The 11,844-nt window shown below is 34.6% G+C and overlaps 1 protein-coding gene across 2 annotated transcripts; it reads left to right on the top strand.

Annotated features, from left to right (window-relative positions):
* The first annotated feature begins 783 nt into the window (after nucleotides 1–783).
* Nucleotides 784–9,296, top strand: LOC129886468 (phospholipase A1 PLIP1, chloroplastic). Of its 2 annotated transcripts, XM_055961163.1 has the most exons (8): nucleotides 784–1,156; nucleotides 1,300–1,528; nucleotides 4,471–4,549; nucleotides 5,140–5,859; nucleotides 6,231–6,758; nucleotides 7,219–7,278; nucleotides 7,397–7,816; nucleotides 7,970–9,296. In XM_055961163.1, exons 4-8 carry the CDS (start codon nucleotides 5,182–5,184, stop codon nucleotides 8,387–8,389), a joined length of 2,106 nt encoding a protein of 701 aa, XP_055817138.1. In that variant the 5' UTR covers nucleotides 784–1,156; nucleotides 1,300–1,528; nucleotides 4,471–4,549; nucleotides 5,140–5,181; the 3' UTR covers nucleotides 8,390–9,296. The 2 variants fall into 2 exon arrangements, with proteins under 2 accessions (XP_055817138.1, XP_055817137.1); XM_055961162.1 differs by lacking the exon at nucleotides 4,471–4,549.
* The last annotated feature ends 2,548 nt before the right edge of the window (nucleotides 9,297–11,844 follow it).

Raw genomic sequence — 11,844 nt, 5'->3', positions numbered from 1 at the left:
CTGAAATGCCCTTCTATGTCTTTTTCTCAATTAACAAAAAAAGAAATGCTCTCTCTATCACCTGTCATATTTTGTTTCATGACTAAAATACCCTTTTTAAAATAATTATTTTAATAAATAAAGTATATTTGATTAAGTTGCTAGTTATATTATTAAACGTGATTTAATTTAGATATCCAAAATATAGGTTGAACTTAGAAGCTAAAAAACTGTATTTTCCTAATATGATCTGATCTCCGAGATGTAGGTTGAATTAAATATTCCCCTCATTAGGACACTCGTTGTGGACGATTACTGATTTAAAAATATTTCTTCATTATTGAATTTATTTTACAAATTTAATTTTTGATATACTTACTTGAGTTGTGAATTTATCGAAAATATTTTTTCCATCTTCATAAAGTATGGCTAAGACTGCGCATACACTACATTTCTCATTCCTTAATTATGAAATTATACTGAATATGTTATTATTATTATTATTTTTCTTTATCAAATAAAATATATGATTATAATATTGATCAACACCTTGATGAAAAACAGGTATTCTTATTAATTCAACTAATTCACTCTTTTTTAAGTGGAATTTACATATTCAGAAATTGCAAGATTCAAAATTTTTAATTAAATATGAGGAAATGGGGTTAATGGCAAGGTTAAAAATGTCAAAGTGGAGGTGAAGATTCTCAAAGGAGAATTGCCACGTGAGAAGATTCTCGTAGGCTGGTTTTTGTTATTCCACTCTGCCAATGCCCCTTATATAATAATTCCCAGTAAACACTTATTAGCAGAGAGAATGAAACATCTTCGGTGCTTTCTCCGCACATGAAAATGTACCAAATATTTTCACACGCACCTAAATTTTATACTTGAACATTATATTTTCTTAAGTTTTTTGAATTCTGATAGGATTTGGTGCGTTACTACTGCACTAACATTTACGGTTCTGGCATTTCTGCTGGACGAAAGTGAAAAGATTTCTTCGAGCTTTTTTCCGGCAGATAGGCGTGATCGGAGTTTCTTCCTCTGTTTATGAAGCTCTCGGCGGGAGATTTAATTTATGCATTAAAAAAACTCGCAGTCGGAGTTTGGGAATCTGATTTAATTGAAACTTGAAGCTGCTCCAGAGAATTGTATGTAAATGATTTATTTGCAGGTATATTCAATTTTCGAATTGACAAAAAATCTGTTTCTTCCTTATATTGCTCTTTGTGGTAGATTTTTGGATTAAAATTTGGAGGCAAGAGCTTCTCACCTCATAATCGAACTGAAAAAGTACTAAATTTTCCCCTATTGCAGACGCATTGACGTTTATCAGGGAGGAAACTGACACCAAAATTTTCCGGCAGAGATCAGAGTTTCTTACTCTGTTTCTGCTGCTCTCTGTTGAACGTGCTGATTTGATTTATGCGAAAATTTGCCGGCCTTTGGTTTCTCTGTTCCGGTGGATTTTGGAATCTGATTAGATGAACCCAGAAGTCGTGTCGAATCGTATGCGATCGTTGAATCGATCTTAAAAAATCTCCAGGTAATTATTTATTTATATTTTGCTTCATACTAGTACATTAAAAAATTTCTTTCTCCAATTTTTTTTTAATAAAAAAATTATTTCTCCGTATCACTGATATATTAAAGAGATAATTACCGCCCAATACTTTTGAGTGATCTATTTTATATTTATAAAATAGCCTATAGGTTTGCAATGTGAATCGTGTAAGTAGATATATAAATTTTGTATATTCGCCGAAATGAATGAACCAATATTAAATTGTCATATTTTTCAATATGGACTGGGTACATTGAATTGTTCAGAAATGACAAAATCTGTTTTTTTAAGTTTGTTCTTAGTGGTCAATATTTGGAGTAAATGTTGATGGAGTTGTTGGTCTTAAATGCTGCTATAGTTTGTTAGTAGATAGTTCACTTCACTTTATTAACACGTATAAACATATACTAGCTCCTTTTAATGCTCTCAGTTATTATTGCAAATGGTAGTCTCGTTATGTTTATTTATGTGTCTTGCTTTGGAGTGAAATTGAATACTATAAAACATATTTAAATTATAGAGATGGAGTAAGAACCTACTTTTGAAGCACTAATGAGCGTTATTTCCTCAATTAGTTGAACTGCAATCATAATTGCAAGCCGGAAGGTGTTTAAACTTCGAGAGAAATTAATAGAAATATTTTAAATGACTTCATGGCGTAAAAAATTCTTTGTAAATAGCTTAACCAAGCGAAAAAACCTTTAGCCCATAACTTACTATTAATTTGTGGCAAATGTCTTTATCGTTGTTGCTTTAATTATGTTATTAGAATAAAAATGTGAGGCTTTGGAGTAAAATAGATGACTGAAAATACATATAACCGACTCAAATTAAATTTCACACTTGTATTCGTGGGCAGACCCACGTGTAGTTGAGGGGATTCATCCGAACTCCCTTCGTTAAAAAATTACACTGTATATATAAGATAAATTTTTTAATTTATGTGTATATATTTAACATTGAACCCCTTGAGCATAAGCCAAAAGACTAGCTCAGTGGCAAATAAGGTTCAATATTTCGCCACTGCTCGTATTCTTCCTCTAGAAGTCACGTGACCATTATTTGTTCCCCTAACGTAACGTAATTGCTTAACCAATAAAGTTGGCAAGTTTTCTCGATTGAACGGTACTTTCTCCGAGAGACAAGGTAATCCAGGGATTATTGAGTAAAATATATTATGGGTTTGTGAGAAGTAGCAAGAAATGAATCACTTTTAAATACATAAAAAAATAAATTTGTTTACTTTTCTATTTTAGCAACATTTTCCAAACATATAAGAGTACTAGTAGTTAGATTTAAATTTCTTAAGTAGCATATAAGATACAATTAACTCACAAGTAAAAAGAAAACGAAAGAAATATCAATTAATTAGCCAAGAACTTTCTGGCAGTAGCTGTTCTTTTTAAAGAGCCTCTTTTAGGTTGTCACTACTTCCCAAAATTTAGGGGTTTTCACGTTTGATTTAAAATTGTTTCAGATTAAGTTTGGATTAATTTGACTTTAAATTTTGAAAAATCGATAATATTTAGTTTAAATTTAACCAAAAATTGACCTAAATCAATCTATGAATACTACTTCCCCATATAAATTTATGAAGGGCAAGAGAAATATATTTTTAATATTACTATTTCCTTTGTCTCATATTACTTGTCCACATTATTAAAAAGTCTATCACCAATTGTTTGTTAATTTATAAAAGCAAGATAGAATTAATGAAGTTTTTTTCATTTTGCCTTTAAAATTAATTATTTTTATAAGTGTAAACAATATTGATCACCTACGTATAAATAATGTAAAGTTCTAAAAAAAAAATCCTCTACTGTAAAAAAATTCATATACACATTTAAATAAAATAGTGCATTAATTAACTGTAGTCATACTTGATATTAATGGATAATACACATAAAGGAAGTGATTAGCACAGAAAACTCAGTTCTAATGTGAACATATGGTAGGGAAAGTTATGGACCTATAAACCATTGCATTTAACTATTGACGATAACTCCGAGGATACAGGAATTTGATGAACGATATGGTCAATGAAGGAGTTAGAAATTAGGAGCGACATATGTTCCCATACCTAAACTTCAATTTTTACTTTCTTATCAAACCACCACTTATGTGTCATCCTGATCTTTTAAGTCTCAATAAATAGTTTTCATGGGCTGCTGCTACTTTCATTTTATATTATTCGGTATTTTGATTTGACATATTTATCTATCAAAAAAAATTTAATTAGTAGTGAATTTTATTATAATAAACGTTATTAATGGAGTAATACTTTCACAAAAACAAAGGACTATTGAATCAAGTAAAATAAAACGGAGAGAATATTCATCTATTTTTTGAATGAATTTTACAAAATTCAAGAATGTATTAATAATTTTTCCCAGAATTACCCTAGGATTTTCAGCAACTTTTAAATTCCAAATAATGATTATTTCTACTTTTAAGAAGTTTTTGGGAAGAATTAAAAGGATAATATTGACAAATTACCTTTTGATTAATGTCTTTAAATATATTTCTTAAGGGTGTGTCCCATCCACCCCAACAATTCATTTATATTAAACTAGAGAGAGTAATATTCTATGAATTGAAACAATAAAGGGTATAAATTTGAAGAAAAAAAAAGATTAATAAATGATTTTTTAAAGAAAATGTTAGTATTTTTTGGAAGCAAATTTAGTTTGTTAAAACGAATTTGTTACATCCTACTATCTGGCATAGATCTAGGAATAGTTAGGTTTATTCCAAAATCCCACACCCCACGTGCCCAGTTTTTCTCCTTAGACTAATTCAGCACCTAGTATATAAATTTCAACGCCATGTTCTTTTCATGAAAAAATGGAGCTCAATTTTGTTTCCACTGATGAAGTTTAGTACTAATCCTCTTTTTATATTCTTCTTGGACATTAAAACTGAAGGATTCTACATAGAAATCGACAGCAAAATGCTTATTTTGTCATATTCATAGATGGGGACAAATCTTTGTTGTTTACCAAGGTACGAGCCTAGTTACTCTTTCGTGTAAACTTCACAAGGATAATGTAGTCTCCATACGCATGATGCAACAGCGACATGGATAGCTAATTAGTAATTACTACCTCCATCTCAAATTATCTGTTGTCTTTCTCTTTTACATGTGACGGAGGGAGTAAGTAATTTTTTCAAATTTGTTCTCTACCCACGTAAGAGTTTCACATGACCTTGGAGATCTAAGTCAAATTTTGTTTACGAATATGAAACGGTTGTAAATTACAAGGAGGAACATTAAATGGTGTTGAACTATACAATTCTACTACTCTATATTACTGTCTCATTATAGGTCGGTCCAATTACTGTTATGCCCATATCCTTTTGATAGAGCAGGCAAGCTACGTAAGGATAAACTAGTCATGTTCAAAGTCCTTTTTAATTTGTGCTTTGCGGTTGTTAAACAGAATCATCCTTTATGTGTTCGTTGTGCACAAAGCATACTTTTTTCATGAATAGCTTCTTTATAAAAACCCATCTCATTTACTGTTTAGAATTCAACAAGCCTCCAACAGAACTACTTATTTTATCTCTCCTTTATTTCTTCTTCTAATGTATAGGTTCTAGGTTGCTACAAGAAGTGATCAAGTCTCTTGGCAATCATGGCGTGCAGTTGTATATACATAATGAACTCTCCTATGAACAGAAGCTCTAAGGATGCCTGGATGGAGCAAGACAACTTTTGGAAGTCATTTTCGAGCAAAGGGACTAGTGAAAAAGCTCAAATGAGAAGATCCTATTCCGATAACCACCTGTCTTGTCATGCAAATCGTATCCAGAGTTCAGAAACACATCCAAAATTGAAGAGTAGTCGTTCTACAGGAGGTCCCTTTAAAATTCAGTTGTCAAGTTCGTTCCTCCCTGATTCTCTTCGGTCATTCCTGTTTGATATCGAGACAAGTAAGGATATTAACATAGAGGATGTTATCTTCGAGACTGGTCATGATCATGATCATGACAACGAAGGGATGGAGGCTGAGGAAGAGACAAGAAGGTCCAATTGGATTAGAAGGCTCCTCGAGCTAAAGAGAAATTGGATAGAGAAACAGAAGAACGATGATGCAAAGATACCTGAAGACAACCTGGAAAATAGTGGAGAAGACTGCGAGGAGGAAGGTTGTGAAGTAGACTATGAGGATGACAATGATGCAGCTGACGAGATGAACACTGATAGAGAATCATTCTCCAGATTGTTAAGGCGAGTCTCCTGGTCGGATTCCAAGCTTTTCTCTAAGCTGGCTTTCTTATGCAACATGGCTTATGTTATTCCCGAGATCAAGGTTTGTTCACTTATCCAGGACATGCAGAAGGTTTTTTTGTGTATATTTTTCTTTTTCTGAAAATCTGATTGCTAATCCTATTTCTAGACCACCATGATAGCCAATTATCCTGTTATGGCCCTTTGTAAAACTAGGTAGATTTCCGTGGGAAACCATATCCTGTGCTCAACGAAGGCCTTCCATTACCGTCCCAAACACCTGCCTTAGGTGATCTTAAATAAGGTTAGCATGGCTGTTCTTCAATAAAATAGCCATGTAATCAAAGAGGGACCTAGAACAATTCATACTCGTAGCATGATTAATTAGTTAGTATCTATTTCAATTGTTCTCATCAAGTCTAATAAATGAAAAAACATTCGTCCAATATGCAGGCCAGGGATTTAGAAAGATGCTATGGTCTGGACTTTGTAACATCTTCCTTGGTGAAAAAAGCAGAAGCTATGGCTATCACAGCCAAGTTTGACAAGGATTCAATTCGTGTGCCAGTTCCATCATCAGATAATTCAGTGCCTAATCCAGATAAAATGGAGGAAATTGAGCATAACCGTCTACCTCCGCCATTAGTTGCTTATGATATAGCAGCTTCGGCAGCATCTTATGTCCAATCCCGTGCTAAGGGCCTATTATCAGTTGGCAGTGAGTCCAAATTGGTAGTTGATGATGCGACCTTGAAAGCTAACAAAGGGTGCTCAGCAGATGAAAAAGATGACTCTTCCCAAAGAGTTTACAAGTCAGAGATGGCTGCATATGTAGCTGCATCAACAATGACAACCATGGTTGCTGCTGATGAGAAACAAAAGCTGGAGGCAGCGAGGGACCTTCAATCACTTCAATCCTCACCTTGCGAATGGTTTATTTGTGATGACATAACCACATATACTCGCTGTTTTGTTATTCAGGTAATTCCTTTCTAGTAAACTTGACGACAAACAAAGGAACATGAAGAAGTGTATCGAAATAGCACAGCTCAAATAAACAATTGAATCTGCAATCGAAGTGGGACCCTGAAAAAGAAACTCTCTGTTTCATTTTATTATATGGCGGTGTTTGACTTACCACAATTTTTTTCTTCGGAGACGTTTGTCCCCCCCCCCGGCATAGCGCTTCGCTTCCAGTTCTTCCTTTAAAAAAAAAGGAGTTTTGAATTTGTGATGTTAAACATGACATTCCAATTGCTATAATAAAAATGTCATAATAAGAGTGAACTACAAAGTTTAAAGTTAAATTCCTTCCGAATATAGAAAGGTGCCGTTCTTTTTTGGAATGGATTGAAAAGAAAGAGTGTCGTATAAAATGGAAAAAGTGTGGATATTATTCACTTTCATCCAGATTGACAAGTTATCCATGTGTGAACTGCAGGGATCAGACTCATTGGCGTCATGGAAGGCAAATCTCTTCTTTGAACCCAGCAAATTTGAGGTAGGCATCTGAAGTGACTCTCTATAGTCTTGTCTTTATAATTATGGAAAAGATGAACTGTATCAGCAACAAATAATTTCATTAACTGTATCAGCAACAAATAATTTCATTGTCACAGGAAATGGATGTGTTGGTTCATCGCGGAATTTATGAAGCTGCAAAAGGAATTTATGACCAATTCATGCCAGAGATAATGGAGCATCTGCAGAGGTTTGGCAGCAAGGCAAAGTTTCAATTTACTGGCCACTCTCTCGGAGGAAGCCTCTCACTTCTTGTCAACTTAATGCTGCTAACTCGGAAGGTCGTCAAACCATCCTCTCTTCTACCAGTTGTCACTTTTGGATCACCATTTGTGTTCTGTGGTGGTCAAAAGGTGCTCAATAATTTGGGTTTGGATGAGAATCATGTGCAGTGTGTGATGATGCATAGAGACATTGTTCCGAGGGCATTTTCATGCAACTACCCAAACCATGTGGCCCAAGTCCTCAAACGTTTAAATAGTACATTCAGATCCCATCCTTGTCTGAATAATAAGAATGTGAGTACACTCTCTCATGTTTCTAGAATTAAAATTTTGAAGCTTCTTCAAACCCCATCTAATATATGTAAGAACCAAATTTTACAACTCAATGTTACTTCTAGCTTTGTGTAACAATCTAACGCACCCTGATACGTGTGCTTATTCTTGCAGAAACTGTTGTACTCTCCAATGGGAAAGATATTCATCATCCAGCCTGATGAGAAGTCATCTACCCCTCACCCTTTGCTTCCTCCAGGCAGTGGCATTTATTCTCTAGACAGCACCAATTGTGCATTTACTAGGAGAGCTTTCAGAGTCTTTCTGAATTCTCCACACCCATTAGAAATTCTAAGTGTCCCTACAGCATATGGTTCTGGTGGTACAATTCTCAGAGACCATGAGTCGAGCAATTATCTGAAGGCTGTGAACAGCATTATAAGGCAACGCACAAAACTACTTGTCAGGAGAGTAAGAAAACAAAGGAACCTGATTTGGCCGTTATTGGCTTCACAATCTCCACATGCATGGAGCCATGAGCGTGACATAAAAGATGGAGGAATATTAAGAAAGGAAATAATGTCAAGCGTTTGATTTCCTAGCGAGAATTCATACCTACTCCCTTGAGCCTTCTCTTGCCCCAGACCTGTCAAATTACAAATGTATTACAAGAGCTCAACCTCATTTGAGAATTGCTCTACCCAATTAGAACCTATAAGTTTTCCTGCAACCTATGATCTTTACGGAATGGTACGAGGGAGAGATGGTTTAGCCTATTATATGAAGACTGTCGATGTACCTTATAGCAACAAAGTGCAGACATATCAGGAGAGCACATAAGCTAAGGAACTTGGTATGACTACTTTGGTGCATGGTGTCAGTATCCATACTTTGGAAAAAGGAGATGCAGTAAAGACAGAAATCATTACATGAAATGTTGTCTGAGAATTGTCGAATTATATCATCTTCTATATAGTCTACCGAGTCAAAACACCTTGTCAAGTAATTGTATCATGGAAATAGTTGTTTATACTGTAAATGAAATGTCAACTTGTGAGTTGTGAAGTTTACTTGAAAACTAGTGATAAGATTTTGGAAGCTCCTCTCTCATCATACACAGTATGGGATCACCAAAGGTTCATAATGCTCTCTCCTCATCACAACCAAGAAGCTATACTAAGTTGTCCTACATTGTTCAACGTTGTTTCAAGTAGCCGATGTGAACACTGCATCCATAGAAAGCACAGACGTGTTGTATATAACCCACACTCCTTTCAGAAATTAAAAGAAGAGTTGGTCAAAGTGGACAACAGATTCAAAAGGTGCTGTCTGTATCTGTTTAGTTATATATTCTTTTGAGAAGTAGAGTTCTCTCAAGTTTCAATTATCACTCCCTGTTTGATTGAGAACGATACTGCCAGCCCATATACAACTCGTACATTTATAATTATTTTCTTGTTGCTTTGATAATGATTTACCTCACCTATCAAAAGATAAACTACACCGGCCGCCAAAAGTGTCATGAACAAGGTAAAATCACAATTCCAACAACAAGAAGATACCCAGTGAAATTCCTAGGATTTGGGGAGGATAGAGTATAGGATTTAGGGAGGATAGAGTGTATGCAGATCATATCCTTACCTCGTGGAGGTAAGGAGACTATTTCTGGAGGACCCTTCGCTCGAGAATAACATATCAAGATAATGAAAAAGAAAAAATATAATAGAGAAACAGAGCAACTAATAAGGAAACAGTTACTGCCATAAAATAAAGTGATAACCTAAACACAATCAACAAGAAGTCATATGCTATCCTTTTCATTTTTTGATTCTCAGGTCTTTTTTATTATCACTGTTGAAATCTTTTTGTTGACGACTTGATCAGGACGGTGCACAATTTCTTTGCAGAAGGCGTTGTTAAGCCCTAAGTTTGAATTTCAATTTCATTGCCCTTATTCCAAAAGTCTAAAGTCTTTCTTTCACCAATTCCGATCTACCTTTATTTATGGGATATTTGAAGGAGAGCTTTGTAAATCAAAAAAATTCTTTCTAGCTAGAAGAATTTGTTTGATTCTCCCTGTAAAAATTGTTAAGGAAAAAGGGGCGCATTTGATTTGAGACAAATTTGAAAAGGCATATTACCTAATAGTACAAAGTAAAGTAAAAAACAGAGATGGCATTCAACCTGAAAAATGACTATTGGAAACTTTTCATCTTAATCCTTCTTTTCATCTTCCTCAACCTCCGCTAGTTTACACAAGGCCGTAAGGTATTTTTGCTGTAGCTTAGCTACTTGAAAGGCATCAATAAGGGTGGTAGGGCTTTTCATAACCACGATAGGCTTAATATCTGGCTTCAATCCTGCAATAAACCAGGACACATAGAACGTCTCCTGTAAACTCGGATAGGCAGAAACCATGGCGGACATGGCTGCCTCAAACTTTTCTAGGTATTGCTCAACATCCATATCTCCGCTCTGCTCAATACTTTTAAGTTTGTGCATTACTTCCATGGGTTCAACACCAAACCGTTGACAAATGTCCACACAGAACTTCTCCCAAGTAATTGCTGACTCTCCATGGTCCGAAACATAGCATTCATACCAGTACTCAGCTTTTCCCTTAATGTTCAGTGAAACATACGCCATTTTCAGATGCTCTGGAATCTGACAGAGTTCGAAGCAGCTGTTGCATCGCCTTATCCAGAACCTTATGTTTTCAAGGTCAAATTGCGGAAATTTAAGTTTTAATTTTGGGGATTTGTATGGAGCATCCATGATTGAGTGGAACATGGAGATGAGCTGGTTGTGCTCTGTTTCAAGCTTATCAAGTCGCTGCTTGTTGTCGGCAACAAACGACTGAAGCTGCAACTCCATTGGCTTAATGCCATCCTCCACGCCTTTGAGTTTTTGGTTAAGATCAGCCATGGCAGATTTTTTGGAAAAAGATCAAGCTCAAATGAGCTAGGGTTTCGATCTCTGAATGAAGGAGCAGCAGAAATCGTACGGGGTATTTGTAGCAGTGATCAGTTAAGAGCATGGCCGGTTGGTTGTATATTCCATGCACTATGCTAACAAACTCACACACGAAAATTCCACAGCTCACTATAATCGTACCCTTTTCCGAATGGGACAAGAAACTCAATAACTATTCGTACACTCGGGATTGATTTTGAAAATATAGATAATAATAATAATATATATATGATAGTAGAATATGTTTAATTATGTAATTTCTCCAAGAATTTATTACGAAACAACATGTTCGTGATATATTTTCCTTTTTTGTGATGAGGAAAAAATGAAAATATGAGGAAAAGATAAGAACAACAACATGCATGCATTGCAGAAACACATCGTCAAAAAACTAAAATTATTATTTTACTCCGTAATTGTAAGGATTAGAGAACTTAATTATCCTCCCGTATATGTAGCGGTAATAAATTAACTATATATATATATATATGTTGGGTTTAAGTGGAGTATGAATGGAAAAGAATAGAAAAGACGAATTAGGAAGTGTGGGGAACCAAATGAAAGAAAAATGAAAAGTCATTTCTTCATCATTGGTAAAAGAAATGAAAAGTCCTGTCATTATATTAGCAAAGACTTCCGTCATCGCTCGCTCGGCTTCAGCTTCGACAAATGATTTGATTGATAATTTTTTAGATAAAATTTATTTATTAATCTCTTTTTCTGAATATTAATTCAGAATTATTGATTATTAATTAATTAATTTGCAAATTAATTTGAATTAATTAAATTCACGAAATAACTAAAAACGGTATTTATTTTAAATTTTGCATAGAGAGGCCTCTCTCAGTTTTAAACATCAAAAAATTTCTTCCCTTCTGCATGTATTTTCTTACAAACAAAATTGTGTCTTTGTGTGATTACGTTGCTGTTTTTTTGAGTTCGCTGATATTATTGGAGTTTGAGGTACCGCTATTTCTTTAATGTTCTATCCGATTTATCTTAGGAGGAAATAATCCATAACCATGGGTACAGTGAGGCGATTAAATTCCTTAAGGACACATATTGAATTCTGTGGA

The sequence above is a fragment of the Solanum dulcamara genome, chromosome 4 (genome assembly GCF_947179165.1).
Source record: "Solanum dulcamara chromosome 4, daSolDulc1.2, whole genome shotgun sequence".
Taxonomy (NCBI): Eukaryota; Viridiplantae; Streptophyta; class Magnoliopsida; order Solanales; family Solanaceae; genus Solanum; species Solanum dulcamara.
This window is presented reverse-complemented; position numbering and strand designations above follow the sequence as displayed.

What these genes read in the sequence shown, in the direction of transcription:
- LOC129886468 (XM_055961162.1), top strand. Translation starts at nt 5,182, where the DNA reads ATGGCGTGCAGTTGTATATACATAATGAACTCTCCTATGAACAGAAGC. An exon ending in ATGTTATTCCCGAGATCAAG is followed by an intron (nt 5,860 to 6,230) that starts GTTTGTTCACTT and finishes TCCAATATGCAG; the next exon opens with GCCAGGGATTTAGAAAGATG. An exon ending in TTGAACCCAGCAAATTTGAG is followed by an intron (nt 7,279 to 7,396) that starts GTAGGCATCTGA and finishes TCATTGTCACAG; the next exon opens with GAAATGGATGTGTTGGTTCA.